At 37.6% G+C, this 15463-nt stretch overlaps 2 protein-coding genes across 9 annotated transcripts in view; both read right to left on the bottom strand.

Moving 5' to 3' along the window:
* The window catches only part of LOC122667200, a 53437-nt gene extending 50137 nt beyond the window's left edge, over positions 1–3300 (bottom strand). The window contains exon 1 of the mRNA XM_043863436.1: positions 43–3300. Within this exon, the coding sequence (XP_043719371.1) occupies positions 43–3196 (3154 nt within the window). The 5' untranslated portion in view covers positions 3197–3300. The remainder of the gene's footprint in view (positions 1–42) is intronic.
* Positions 3301–8157: 4857 nt separating this feature from the next.
* LOC122667201 (agamous-like MADS-box protein MADS9) lies at positions 8158–10320 on the bottom strand. 8 transcript variants are annotated; one of them, XM_043863442.1, is made up of 8 exons: positions 10061–10320; positions 9869–9938; positions 9566–9627; positions 9387–9486; positions 9150–9179; positions 9009–9053; positions 8369–8410; positions 8158–8337 (listed from the first exon to the last, which is right to left on the bottom strand). In XM_043863442.1, exons 1-8 carry the CDS (start codon positions 10246–10248, stop codon positions 8245–8247), a joined length of 630 nt encoding a protein of 209 aa, XP_043719377.1. In that variant the 5' UTR covers positions 10249–10320; the 3' UTR covers positions 8158–8244. The 8 variants fall into 8 exon arrangements, with proteins under 8 accessions (XP_043719377.1, XP_043719378.1, XP_043719372.1 ...); XM_043863443.1 differs by having other exon boundaries at positions 8159–8337; positions 8369–8407; positions 10061–10319; XM_043863437.1 differs by having other exon boundaries at positions 8161–8410; positions 10061–10316.
* Between the last annotated feature and the right edge of the window lie 5143 nt (positions 10321–15463).

Raw genomic sequence — 15463 nt, 5'->3', positions numbered from 1 at the left:
TATATGACCAAGAAAACAGTTGCACAAGAAGGAGGAACTAACTGCTTAATTCATCATGTCCCCAAGCCTCTGAATCCTTTTTCACCAAAGGGACATTAATGCTCCCACCTATTTCTGGGTGATTTTCCTGTTGCCCAGCATCTAAGACTGCAAGTACCTCCTCCTTGACCTTGCCCTTTCTATTTGACTTCCACATATCCTCCTTCTCACAAGCATTTTTTCTCCTGCCTCTATCAGAGACATGAGAATGACTTTTGCTTACCCCAGCACTGGATTTTGAAGTTTTAGAAACTTTACGCCCCTTGGCTTGAGAAGCAGACAATTCCAAAGTCCATGATTCTGATGGTCTATTCCCAACATCGTGAATGGGTAATTCACAGGCCTCAACACCAGTTTCAATTTTCAAAGCTTCATGGAAAATCCCAAGTTCATCCAACCCTGACGATGGGAATGATTCTCTGGCAAACCCCTCATTACTTGAGTGGTTGCTGGAGGCATTCTGGCTAGTTGCTGAAACAATAGCCTCACTGGGTTTAAGGCCATCCCCCCCTTTCTGCCTTGAACGACGTTTTAACAATTTTCTAGTCTTGTCAAAGTTTGCTGGACCAAGCATTTTTTCATCCGGCACACAGCATCCTCCAACAGGATTTTGACTTCCCTTGATTTTACCATTTCTCTTTCCTTTTTTTGACTTCACAAGGAGCATCTTGGAACCCATAACATCTTCCGGAGGAACAACAGCTTGGGCCGAATCAAAAGAAGCATCTTGTACGTCCACTTGCATTCCTGCACCAACTTGGACTTCCTGAATCACGTTTATCACTTCTGAATGAGGTGATGTACCAGGATCTGTGTTCTTAATCTCAGATGCTTCTCCCAATGATTCAGTTCCTATTTGAGAGGAAACATGGCAATCACCTGAATTTCCAACTGATATGTCTTGTGTCACAATGCTCACCAAATCTTTATCCGCAAGAAGTGCATCCAGAACAGAAACATCTAGAGGTGTGGCTGGCATTTCCAGACTTCTATTGCACGGTTTTACATCTTCCCCCAGCTTATGTTTCATTTCCACATCATTAGCTACACAAGGGATTTCTAAGCTGGTTCTGCAATTTGACTCAGACAGAGATTCATTTATCATAGTTTCCCCATATGCTGAAGGATTATCCCCCTGAGGTAGCACATTCTTCAAATTATTTTGGCCCACGTTTTTCCCCATTTTAACTTTCACACGAACACAACCACTTGAAGCATTATTTTCTGCTTTTGGCTTTTGTGAATTTCTAGATGCCCAAGTCCTCTTCTGCTTTTCACTTCCTTGGCAACCCTCGGTTTTCTGTGATCCACAGGTTTGAGCTCGAACTAAATCAGAATCCTGCTTCAGGATCCCTTCATTCTGCTTGAACGCTTGCATAACGTTTCCTAACACCCCCCAAGTAGAAGAACGTGCAGGTTTGCAGGAATAGCTTCTTTTCCTTCTCGCTATTTTGAAGGAGATCCCAATGGCTCTTTTTGGGAGTGAACTATTGACTTTATTATTGCACTGAATTGCAGCCTTTCTTGTCTCATTCATTTGATTTAATTTGCTCACACGGGTACTCCTCCGAGGGAGCACATGTACACCATCGGGACAGTTGGATTCTGAAACAAAATGTGGTTTACTATTAGCCTTTCCTTCACCGACAGCACTATCAACTGAATCAACCATGCTGCTGCACATCAGATAACCATTAAGACCATTACTTTCCTGAAGATCTGGTGAGCCAGATCTTTTAGAAGATCCATTAGCCACAACATTAAGAGGCAGAGGTGATTGTGGTGAAGTTGATTCTTCACCAGAAAATTCAGAAGCTACATTGAGTGACCGTTGCAATAAATTGCAAATATTTTCTTCAATACACAATTCCTGGGAGCTCAAGTTGACTGATGTCCCCAATAAGACATCAAATTTCTGTTCCACAACCTCTTGTGAATCAATAACTGTTTCCTCCGATGGACCACTGACATTGTTGGGTTTAGCACAACCTCTGTCTTCATTATAAATTTGCACAGTAGAGTCAACCCTACCTCCACAAATTAGAGCACAACTTGGTGCACACCCTTCCTCAAGATCCGGAACAGCCAAGCTTTTACAAGAAACAATATTCACAAAATCACATAGCTGAGGGACTTTTTCTTCAACTACGTGGTCAGAAGCTACATCAGGTGGCCCTACCATCAAATTGCAGGTATTACCTTCTTTAAGTGATGCTCGTGTGCTCAGGCTAACTGATATCCTGGTTATAACATCACATTGCTCTTCCTTAACCTCCTTGAAGGCAGTAACTGCTTCCACTGACAAACGATCTGCTTCCCCAGGAAACTTCTCCTCCACATACTGGCTGCTTTTACTCTGAGAAACAGTCAAGGGCACTGAGGCCAATGAAATCTCTTCAGCCTCCATGAATTGCCCCATTTCATCCTCATGGCGTGGTCCTTCTGTTTCCAAATATAACCCTACAGTTCCTGAATAGCATAAGTGCTTGTCCCTGTCACTCTCGGTAGAGCAGAGCCCACCCTGAAGCTTTTGCTCGTATACCAAAACACCCGTATCTTTTTGCCCATCTGATGAACCATCCCACCCAGAAATAGGTGCCTCTAGTCTGATATCTACTGAATTAGTACCAATTTTATTAGAAGCAGGACACCCATCCACTGGGCTTGTGGTGTCCCCACTTGTATTAGATGAAGAAAATCCACATTCATCCTGCAGTTTTTGCTCTAGTAATGAACCACCCGTATCTTGCTGCCAATTCCATGAATCATCCCTCCCAGAAATAGATGTCCCCAAGCCACTACTGGAGCCTACTAGATTAGCTCTAAGATTTTGAGAAGAATCACAACACCCATCCACAGAGCTTGTGGTGTCCCCATTAGTATTAAATAAAGGGCAAGCCACTTCAGAGCAGAACTGTTCAGTAACCGGTCGACTTATGCTGTCCTCAATACAATTACCCAACTTGCAAGCTGCCCCCGATGATGAATCCGGATCAAGAACAGCAACTTTACAACCCTGTAAGTCTCTAAACTCATCAACTGATTCCAAAGTAACACCTCCCATGTCGCCCAAAGTATTTCCTAATTCTCCTACCGTTCCATCCGGAAACCCACATAAGGATCCCTCAACTAGAACCGAGGGTTCACAAGAACCCATGTCTATTTTCACAACTTTCAATAAACTAAACCATTCCTAAATCATTCAGAAAACTAGAAAAATAATGTCAATAGTGTAATGCCTCTTCTAAGCATCTCCCCAACCCCCCCTCCCCAAAAAATATATATATAAAATTTTGTTTTCTTACAGGCCCATGAAACTCCGTTTATTATGTACTCTTCGAGAAAAGGATATCAGAAGAAACAAATAAATAAAACAGAAAAGTGTACCCATATATCAGCTTTCCAAAGAATCAAAAGAAACCCTAAAACGACCTCTCCCTGTCCTCGTAGCTCTGCAAAACAGAAAACCCAACTCAACCGAACTGATTAGAACAGAATGCAGAGGATAAACAACCAACAATTCCAAAAAAAAAAAAAAATAATAGAGACAAAAAAGAAGAAAATACCTGATGTCACACCCAGAGACGAACCGAGAGGCCAGAGATTAACCAAGAGTATTCATTTTTTTTCTCAATTTTTCTTAATTATTATTTTATTTATCTTATTTTCTCCTCTGAAAACGCGGAGAGAAATAGAGAGAGAAGAAGAAGAAAGAGATCGCTTTTCTCTTTCACAGTTTCACCTGCTCGAGCTTTGACGGTTTAAGAGAATAGTTTTTGAAGGGCTCAGACCCAAGAAAAATAGATTCCCTATTGAAATAGACTCAAGAACCCCCATCTCTAATCATCAATTTCTCTGTGTTCATGTGTTGTCTCTCCTACCATTAGCTCAAATATCAGCCGTTGGATTCATCGTGTGACATCCAGGGCGATTGATCGGTGATTCTATTAAGACTTAAACAGACCCCTAATCTGACATTATTGCCCTTTTCTCTAATCTTAATCTTTTCGTGTGAGAAAGGCCACCAATTAAAAATAAAGCTTAATATTAATATAAGCTTCCAATTCCCGAAAGAAAAAAAAAAAACCAGGTGTTATATTGAGGTTAAATTTGGAGATTTAGGGTAAAAAAACGTCTAGTTGAGTATTGGTCTAAGCGTCGACCCAATTGGTACACCGACACAATTCATGCCACTCTATTACCAATAGTTATTGCATAAAACGGGTTTGATCGGATCTCAAGTAATCTCAATCATAGATGGAAAACTAGGTTTTGATTCCGGTGAGTCACTTTGGTCGAAGTAAAAAAAAATTGAAACCTAATCAGGAGTCATGAAGATTCGATTAGTTTTAAGAAATTATCAACCCCAAGTCATGTAAATATCACCTATTCTAAATTTTATTTTATTTCATTAGACCATATGTTATTCATAAACTAGTAATAGTTTTAATCTACAATTAAACAAAACCCTAGATTTTTTTTTCATTGTTTTTTATATTAACCTGATTTTTCCTCACTTGAATTAAGAGAATAAGGAAAACATAAAAACAAAAAAAAATGATTTGCCCTAATCATATTTGACTCACTCGAGGTATTAGGTTTAAAAAATGACAGATCGAGTCAAAAACCTAATTTTCCAACGATGATCTTAATAATAACAAAAATCTGACCAAATATGAGTTATAAAAAACAAACTATCAACATGATGGATTTACACCTAGTTTAGCATCTTTTAAAAGACAAAGAAGGAAATCATTTGGTTTTGTTTGTGTAGCATTTAAATGTATTGATCGTTGTTAAGAACCAAAGTCTAATAGTCGGATATGCGATAAGTCTTTTGTCAATTCTAAGTTGCTTTGAATTGAATTAGTCAGAATTATCTCGGAATCGGTTCAACTCAACAATAACTCAATTGAAATCAATCAAACTCAATCAAACTCAATCTAACTCGTGTGCTACGAATTAAGGTTAATCGGAATCAACGTTGGGCAATTCCGTGTTGATTTGGCTTATTCCAATAAGAATTTCAAACCATGATCTGTCAACAATAATTAGATTCTACATGTACGTGCTTTGTTTTGACAATTTTTGTGGACAGCTGAAATTTTAAGTTCCTAACAAATATACAACCAACAATTTGGTCCTATCAATGTCATGAATCTACAATGTAAAACTGATTATTGCTTTATGGACATGGATAAAAACCAATGATATGAATATGAATCAGTTCCAACTTGTTGCACAAGCCATCTCTTTTCCATCTAACAAGTTTCAATTCTAAAGCCCTAACCCATAAATAAAAATAATTTTTCACTATTGCTTAAAAGAAAGGACAAGAACTTCAAAAAAAATTTAGTTGCTAAGCGAAATTGCATTGACAATGGACTATTTGCATGGCTAAACCGAGAGAGAGAGAGAGATCTTCTGCACAAACCATGTGGCACAAAAACATAAGTTTTATCCTGTCTTATTCACTGCTCGAATAGGATCGTTTAGTTCCCTCATAGGGGGCGCGAAATGACGACTTAACCTCCCTCGTTTAGTGTGTTCGAGCAGGGGGTTAGGTCGTCATTTTGCACCCCCTATGAGGGGACCGGACGATCATGTTCAGGCAGGGAACAGGAGACGATAACGATTCTACAAAAACATGACTGCCATTGATAATTCCACTAAGATTCAAAATTTAATGATCATATTATCCATATCATCGTACAATCTTTAATGTCTAATAGTGTTCTAAGTGGTCCCATAGAGGAAGAAGCAGTTTGATTTGATGTATAGTGTGGCTTGTCTGATATATTGGATCATATAGGATTTCCATTCTCTTCCGATCCCCAATTGAGATATCCTCTATTTCGCTCAATAAAACAACAAAAAATGATTGAACTATAACATTTGAAGTGTGAAGTAGAATTATTAAGTAGAGCAACTTTTCTAAGGGATCAATATTAATATTATCTATTAGAATAATTTATAGTTGACTTGATCAGACCAATAAAATGAAGTTTCCAAGCTCCATTCAGAAAATTGCTAATATATTTGTATGTACAATTAGCATAAATGATTCTAGTTTTTTGATCTCAAATTGTCAACTAATTGAGTAATATATTATGATGACTACATCAGTCATGAAAAAAAAAAAAAAAAAAAAAAAAAAACTTAGCAAAAAGAAGTGGGATTTGGATCATTTGTCATATATATGTGCAAATAAAAATTGACCAGACTATTATGGCTTTACCCGGGATAGAGTGCAAACCTTAAAGAATAAAGACTTGAGGAATTAAAGCACATTTATTAACAAAAAAAAAACATCATAATTTGATTTGGATCTCGATGAGACAATATATCAATGTGATGTTAGTTCGATAAATTTAATGCCTTTTTTTTTTTTGTTGTTGGGAAAAAGAACTCTGTTCTGTTCGGGAGTGTGACCTAGCTACCCTAGCACTCCCATGAGTCTATCTCTCTCCTCCCCACATGAAAAGACACCTTTGCCCCTTGTTTTGAAGAGGAGAGAGAGAAAGAGAGAGACACATGGGACTGATGGCATAGGCCACACTCTTGGACAGAAAACTACTGCATTTTTTTAAATTATAGGGAAGAGAGTCAACTTATATTTCTTGTAAAAAAGAACAAGCCCATTCTACACATTTAAAAACCCTTTGTTAACTTTACAAGAATCATTGGAAAACTATGCGGGACAGTCTTGTATAGAATGAACTATACAATTGAAATATGCCACCAAATTTGACAAGTAAAAACTATGTTCAAAATGGATCTTTCCTCTCCTCTAACTTGACAATATTATTGGATCATTTTCTAATTCATTTGATGTCTCCTTAAACTCAAACTCTTTTTCCTCTCCTTGCACCCCATTGAAGCAGTTTGCAATCTGCCCTGGCCTGTCAGAGTTTGCATGTATCTCTTTGCAACATTTACCAAAGACAATATGATTCAATGCATCTCTTTGCAACTATAGAGAGAGAGAGAGAGAGAGAGATATGTAGGTATAGATGGGTTCTTAATATATAGGCACCTAGTTGGCCTAGCTTCACTAGGAGAACCCTATATCTACGATATGGTAGTTATAAACCCAAAAAAAAAACCATGTGGCAGTTTAAGTGGTGTCCACAAAATAAGCCTTATTTTGCCATTATATATGTTTAAACAAAAAAGAAAAAACAAGATTTCTTACGTTTTTTTTTTCTGGTGCATCAATATTTTTTATGTTGAAATTCTATTGGTGGACATGTGTACAAGATCTTTGATCATGGATAAGCTCCTGCGTGTTGGTTCTAAGAAGGTAATTAAACGTACACTATACACATGATGGAAGATGGTTTCCCATGACGCCAGCTGTGTGGTGGGGAGGAATGTGTATGAAACATTAATGGCGATTCAGAGAATGATATTATTCATATAAGCCTCAGATGATCAAAGCACGAGAGAGAAACTAAAGAACCTCATATGGGAGGAAAATAGCACTTTGGCATCAAGGTGACTCTTTTTCCATACATTGCCCATCAAGATTTAGGTTTTAAGCTTGCAAGCGGAGAAACCAAAATCATGGTCACCACCCATTTATGGACCTCTAGTCCAAAGACCATTAAATGAAACAAAAAATTTATTAAGTTTGTGTTTGGTAGCATTCTTGGAATGCATTCTAGGTCGGACGATAACAATAACCACTTTTATCATTCAAGGATCAGCATTGGGTAGTACTGTTATTAAGATAGTGGATCATGAAATGACGGTGGATTGTTATGCTAAACCATGAAAACAAAGGTTGTGTTTGGTTACTATCCTTCGAAGAGAATTTAGGTCTTGAACGCATTCTGAAACCTGATTCTACTATATTTTCCCACTTCAGAATGCATTCTAGACTTAAACTCTACGTTGATAATGGATACCAAACACAGCTCAAATTTCTAGATCCTTACATTCCCAAACATAAATCTCACACCTGCAGAGCAGCTTTTATAGCTATATATATTCACAAGAATACAGTGAAGAACATCTTCACCAGTACTACAGAAAAGATCACAACACCAATGTTATAAGAAACATCAATCCGTTAATATAAAGTATTAGTCTACAAATCGATCATGTAGCCATACACTGTTACAAAGTTTGCTTAGCTTCTTGTTTAAACAAAGATAATATTATTATTATTGTCAACGGCCTAGAAAGCTTTTCTAGTGTAAGCTAGAAATGAGCAATTCTTCTATTTGGCCTCCTGTAAATTAGGTTGGATTGGCTGCACACGAAAGGTAAAAGGCATCTGAGAATGATGGTAGTCTCTTCCTCTGTGATGATAATCATTCTCCACCTCCCTCACACAACCATCCATTGCCATTTGTTGGTGATGCTGCAAAACAATAAAATAAATGTAAACAAGAGGAAAACTAATCAAGTCTCCAAACCAAAAGAGGGAAGATAAATCCAAGTGATTGGTAAATGATAAAGTTTGAGCTTACTCTCACTGTATGATGGTAAAAATGGAGAACCTAAAATGATGCAGAAAATAATGGAAACCACTAACAAACAATCACACAATGCATACAAAGATTTATGTGGTTCGACAAGATTGTTTACGTCCATGGTGAGATGAGATCCTTACCCCCCCAAAAAAAAAGAAAAAAGATGAGATGTGCTCCACTATCAAAGGAGAAAAGGATTAGAACCACTAATCCTTAGAGAGAACCCTCAGCTAAAAATTTATAACGAAACCCTATACAGGAATCTTATGGAAACACTCTTAATGGCCCCTCAGAATCAATCCATTTATATAAGCGATAGAAAACAAGACATCGTATCCCTAACACTAACTGTAAGATGCAGCATGGACTAGTTTATTCAACTCACAATTATCTTAATCCTTGTTGAAAGATCAATATATTAATAGGGAGAAAAGAGAAACCCTCTAGTTATCAACAGATCAAGAAAGAGAGAGAGAGAGATTTTGATACCAAGATGTAATTAAGACGCTTATTCTCTTCCTCAAGTATTCTCTCCTGCAGTATTTTAACAAGAAACACAAAGTTAGGCAAGTGGCTAATCTTTCCTCTTTCTCAAGAACCCTAATGGGTTTGTCTTGATCTTTTACATACATTTTTCTTAAGCATTTTGAAGATCTCCATCTGTCATGACAAAGAGAAGAGAGAGAGAGAGAGATCAGGTACTGTCTTGGTTATTCTTTTTTAAGGGCTTATAAAGAAAATTATATAGTGAATCCACTATTTTATGGAGCACTTTTCCATGAATCCCAGTAGAATAACTCCTCTTGGAATTCATGGAATGCATATAAGCAAAACCCTAGCTAGAAAGAACTACCAGCACTGACTTACCTCTTTGGCACGAACGTTGGTGAGACCATTTTCAAGAGCTTCTTCTATGGTTGCAAGCTCCTTGTGATGCAGTGTGTTGACATCCTCACCTTTAAGGTGCCTGAACAAATTTAATTAGTTACTTGCAGAACAAAAGCTCCAATTGAGAAAACCAAAAAAAAAAATAAGAAAGAGAGGACCTTAGCTCGATATGCATGTTGTCGTTCTCTTTCTTTATCCTGTCCAGTTCGTTGCTGAGTAACTATGGAATACCCATATAGTTTTTCATTAATATATGGAGAGAGAGAGAGAGTAGCATTTGATTTAAAGCTATATTCACTGAAAACCCATTCAAGCAGCACACCCACTTAGATTTTTTTCTCCATTAAAGCAACCAAAAAAGAGATAAATATTGGGTAGTCAGAGAGAGAGAGCTTCATTTGCAGATCTATTGATGGAACAATCTAACATGCTAGAAAGAAAAAGAAGAAGAAGAAACCGACCTCATGTTTAGGATCCCACAACTTCTTTCCTGAATACTTATGGTATTTGTCCAAGATTTCTGACATTCTTCTTCATCAAAACACATTTCCCCAGAGAGCGAGTCAATATGATGAACAAGAAGCAGAAGAAACCCTATATAAAAACTTCAAAAGGTGTAGAAGAAACCCTAGAAAGGAAAACAATATACATACGAGACAGAAGGGCTACGGTACTCTGACATCTTCCCAGAACTAGAGAAGAGTATAAGAGAAACTTTTGCATCACAAAGCACAGTGAGCTCCTTGGCTTTCTTCATGATTCCATTCTTCCTCTTTGAATATGTAACTTGCCTGTTTGTTGAGTTCTCAATCCTCTTGATCTCAATCTTACCCCTCCCCATCTCTTCAACTCAAAACCCAACTCAATTTTCTGAAATCTGTTATCTTTCTTCTTCTACCTTTGTTTACAGAAGAGAAGAAAGGAAGTAAAGCAAGAGAGAGAGACCTTGCACTTCCACTATAGGTTAGAAATGAAGACACTTTCTGAGTGGTTCAGAAGGGATTGTTCTTATTTGGGGTTTTGACAAAGCCAAAAGCCACTCTCTTTTAACCCTTTGTTTACTCTCATTTCCTTCTTAATAAAACGCTGCTTTATCCCTTGTATATACCTCATATTTGTCCAACTTAAGGTATTACACTTATCTCTCAGCTTGTCTTGTCTTGGGTTTTTGAGCCCCTAACCCTAGAAATGACAAGAGCTTAACCATCAAATCAAAATCAATTGTCAATTTCTAACCCTAAAAAGGGCATAAAATTTTGCTGCCATTGTGATCTATATTTGGGCTTTGAAGTGCACGTATTAATCAATATTAATTACCTGCTAAAAACCAATTAATCATAATGCAATGCAAAAAGCATCTCCATTCGATCTCCACCATCAAGTAGGGTAGGTGAGATGAAGAACTATCAGGATCCTAGAGTGTTCTAGTTGGTGACCATTCAATTATTTGACATATTTTATTGTTAAGAAGCCATCAACTATACATATGTGTTAGTACCGTTTTAATCAGTGGTCCAAAGCTTTGGGAAATAATAATTGTCCAATGAAGATTGTCCTTCTCTAGCTAGGTTTTGGATTGTGGTCCACTATAGAGTCTAGTTCATATAGATCGATGCCTAATGTTTCCAATTTAGGACAATGATCGAACGACCTATAAATATGGTTATAAGTTAATATGAAATATCACATTAATTTGGTAGAAAGTTTTATTATTGATGCAGTGAGTGTAGTTCCATGGTTACGAATTGAGGGATCGATTTAGTTCCACATTAGTCAGATAGTATGCAATTATTAGGCTTATGATCTTTAGAAGGGTATTTGGGTTTGACGCATCGCACCCAATATCCAAACTATAATTGTCTTGATCTCTTCTACTTAATTACCAAATGTTTTAACCTTTTCTTTATTCATGTTTACTATTTTGGTTGAAAGATGATATATGAAACATATTGAAGGGGAGCATTATGCAATGGCTCCCCAAGTTCCACCATAGAATTGGCCAATAAATAGTATATAGATTTTTTTGCATAGTATATAACCTCTCTATAGTCCCTAGGATATAAGTTGCTTTCCTTAAGGACTAGAGAAGTACCTTACCCATTGACATTCAGGAAAGCAACTTATCCTAAGGTAAGGTAATTCTCTAGCCTGCCTTAAAAAAATCAACTTATCCTACGGTAAGGTAATTCTCTAGAGGGACCGAGTTTCCCTCCACTCAGGATCCCATTCATAATGGGACAGGAAAGGGTATCGGTAGGATATTTTGGAACATATTGGGTGAACCGTTCTCTATGGTTGGATGGAAACTTAGTCCTTATCTAGAATGTTTCTTCTTTTGTTTGTTTTTTTAATGTATATCGCCTAAATTATTGAGAAAAGAAAAAAAGAATGGTATATACAATAATACAATCACAGGCGGACAACCCTAAGAGCAACTCAAAGATGTTCCCAAGATACCAACCCCCCCCCCCTTCTAAGTACAAGAAAAGCTTAAAAGCGTTTCTTGGTCAAGGGTTCATAAGCATGCCTATTTCAACCATGACCATGGAGAATTAATCACTAATTCAAGTTATTTTACATCCAAATGATGCTTTAAGAGTAGATGGATTTATGAGGTCAATCTAGAAGTGGCAAAACTTAAATTTATGTACTCTTCGTTTTTTTTTTGGGGGGGGGGGTTGTATGGAAAAATATCCTATACCATGTTACTCCACAAGTGAGGGAGGAGAGACGGGAAAGGGAGCGCTTTTTTTGGCACAAAGTGAAGATAGGAGAGTCAATCCTTTGCCCTCCTAGGACCCCACACCTACCTCCAGATGTATCAAACCAATGTACTTAACAAGTGTTCTTCAGGATTGGCGGTTTTTCAATGTCTCAATATATATAGGATGGGTATGGAGAACATACTTATACTAAATTTAATTATTTCCAACCCAAGAAATAAACAAGAGAGGTTTGAGTTTGAAATGAATATCATGCCTAGTTTAACCCAATCCACACTTCTATCCCCACCTACCACAAAAGAGGTCTAGGTCTTTGTAAGTATGATGCCCTTTTCTTTTAAATTTCAACCTTAAAGTGAGGAAGCACATGGAAAGATGAAACCTTCTTTACTAGTTACAAAGTTGAAACTTTCAAAGGTATTATTACAAAGTCTCCAATACATCATGGTCGGTCAAATATCTAAATCAAATCAAGTGGACTTGAAGCACAACTGCAAATCTTAACTATATGTATCAACATAATCCCTGTAAACAGCCAGAATTGAAAAGGTTCTTGTTGAGGGACAATCCAGGTTAAAGGCCTAAGAAGACATTATTTTAACTTTACATTGAAACTACTTGTTTGGATCCACTCTTGCTTGTACCTAGATTCTGGTAGGGGTGTCAATTCCAAGCCGGCCTGGCAAACCCAACTGAGCCTGCCTGATTAAAGCCCAACACTAAGCCTGACACTTTTAATAATTGGACGGTTCTGATGTGGGGTCTGAGCCCATCGGGCGGCCGATCGGACCAACCGATTCCAGGCCTGATCTAGCCCAACTCATTTAAGATTGTTTGAAATTCCCATTTTACCCTAAAATACATTTCTACTAAATAAGTTGATTGAATGAGTAGTTGAGGGCAGAACTAGAAAGATGTTTTGGACAGATTAGAGCAACTGATTATTATTTTTAAGCCTTGGGTTGATTGCTCCATACGTAAATTCTATTGTCGAATCATTGCTATGCAACGAGACAAAAGAAAAAGGCATCATAAGGTGTTCTAGTAATTTTACTTTTCATGTCTTTTTAAAAAAAAAAAACATGATTAGGCCTCGTGTGCTATTTCTTTACACCATAAGAAACATCTAGGAAGGAAACCTTGATGATCAAGTTATTCTTTAATTAATGGATAATGTATTGATTAAGATGAACAAATAATGAACATCATCCTATTAGCTCAGTTAAGGCCCGATTCTAATAGCCCGATTATAGCCCGAGCCCATCCAAGTGTGTCTCGATTAAATAAACGGGCAGTCACAATACAAGGCTTGAGCTTGGTGGAGCCTGATTAGGCCCGACTAGAACTGACCGAGCCCGACCGGTTGACACACCTATATTCTAGGCTTGAAGGTAGAAGAAGCTGGATGGAGAGACAAAAAGGTTGTGTTTTTTTTTTTGGCTGGCTTTTTAATCCAGAATCATTAGAGGAGAAGAAATATAAACCAAGAGGTATAGGATTGAACCTGGAATTTTTAGGGATAAAAATCCTCTGCAGTACCGCCAGGTGTGCGATGCACATCCTGCGGCAGAGCAGAGGCCATATATGCCATGTGTGCCATATGGCCTTTGCTGTGCCGCAAGATGTGCACCGCACACCCGACGGTTCTGCAGAGGATCCTGGTCCAGTTTTTAGTTCCACCATAGGCATAAAATTTGAGAATTGAATAGGAAGCTTCTTGCACTCCCTAAGTAGAATCATTAAATTTTGCTTTTGCAATATCAAATACAGGATTCTCAATTCTCATTAGAATCCAAGAAGATTAGAAGCAAGAGCCTAGACAAACATGCACATAGGAGTCTTCTTCACATTGAATCCATCATCCCTAACATATAAAGGTCCACTACTAAGTGTTGGTATTGCCTATTGCAAGGGCCTGGGAGTGATGAATTTGGAGTCATTCCTGTGCATCAAGTGCTGGACAGAGAGCTAATGTTGTTGGGGTTTGTCAGGAACCTATCTCAGACAACACACTCTTTGTTTGACTCTTGACATGTCTCACCCGCGTCGGTCCGGTGCCAGTCGGGTTGTCGTTGGCGATGGCGACACCTCAATGGGTGTCGTCCAATGTCTATTCGGTGCCGATAATGTCTAATTTTTTGTTTTGGCTTCCCTTGGAGAGATACCACTATTGGGCCTCCCTGGATAGACACACTCTTGTCTAGTGTTTGAAATTTGAACTTTGTAGACCAATGAATGGTAGTGAAAAGATCTTAACCATCAAATCAATATTTTAGCTTTATAAACAAGCAATAATCTCCATAGAAAGGAAAACCATCTTGATTTGATCATATATTCATACCATAAAACAGAACTTAATTGATGTAACACAGCCACAGGTAGAAGAATAATTCCTATCAAATAAGTGGCCAATCGATTAGGACCAATTATTTAAATATATAATGATTTAATTAAAGGTTTATTTTTCTCTCATGGAGGAATTAGTTTACAGTTATATTAATTGCGTGTCGTTGTCAATGTGAACTTAAACTTTTGATAATCCAATATAACGGAAAGCTTTGATTGGTATGGACTATGGAGTGGTTGTGGTTCCATGGATTATCATTAGTGCGGTTCCCATAATCATCATCATTAGAGCAAATAATAATGATAAGAAATTAAGAAGACCCTTTTTGTGAATAAATAAAAGATAAAAATTTTCTGGTCGGCAGATTAGGTAACACCATTTGGAGCGCCAAGCCATGGAAATGGAATAGTCTCTGCCTTCCCTCTTTCTTTTTCTCTTCCAATTTGTCAATAAAATTGTATGCTTGGTGGTGCATAAAACTGCCCGAAAAAAAATTTGTTGCTATACTTGTAGAAAGAATGTTCCTTTTACAGGGTTAGCAGTCAAAAAAATGGAATAATTCACTTCCCTTTTTGATTCATAAATACCCTCCTAGATTTTAATATTTTCTAAAATATCCTTTAAGATCCTATTTTCATTCCAACTACAAATGTAGCAGCAAAATTTCGTCTTATATAATGAAAGCAAAAAGGAAAGAAACAGAGGGGAAATCCTTTACAATGTCGGGCTGAGTTAAGAGATTCTAAACGGGCTTTAAAAGTGTCAGGCTAAGTAAAGGGACTCTAAATGGGCTCCAAGCGCAAATGGGCTTTAAACGTGCCGGAGTGAATCAAGCTCTTAATCGATCAGTCTCAGTCGAGTGACCGTCACGTTGGACTTCCAAACCAAGAACAACCGAATAGTATTCGGCCCAAGCTTGAGCCCGACGTGTTTAACGAATAGGTCGGCCCGATTTCGATTTTTTCGATCGAGCTCAATCCGTTGCA

The sequence above is a fragment of the Telopea speciosissima genome, chromosome 7 (genome assembly GCF_018873765.1).
Source record: "Telopea speciosissima isolate NSW1024214 ecotype Mountain lineage chromosome 7, Tspe_v1, whole genome shotgun sequence".
NCBI classification, from domain to species: domain Eukaryota; kingdom Viridiplantae; phylum Streptophyta; class Magnoliopsida; order Proteales; family Proteaceae; genus Telopea; species Telopea speciosissima.
Note: the sequence above shows the minus strand (reverse complement) of the source record. Positions and strands in the feature narration are given on the sequence as shown.

Bases quoted from the DNA above. Each gene is read 5' to 3' on its own strand.
- LOC122667201 (XM_043863437.1), bottom strand. From the start codon at position 10,248: ATGGGGAGGGGTAAGATTGAGATCAAGAGGATTGAGAACTCAACAAAC. The intron at 9,180-9,386 runs GTAAGTCAGTGC...TTGTCATGACAG, and splicing joins CCAACGTTCGTGCCAAAGAG to ATGGAGATCTTCAAAATGCT. The intron at 9,054-9,149 runs GTATGTAAAAGA...AAAATACTGCAG, and splicing joins TCAAAATGCTTAAGAAAAAT to GAGAGAATACTTGAGGAAGA.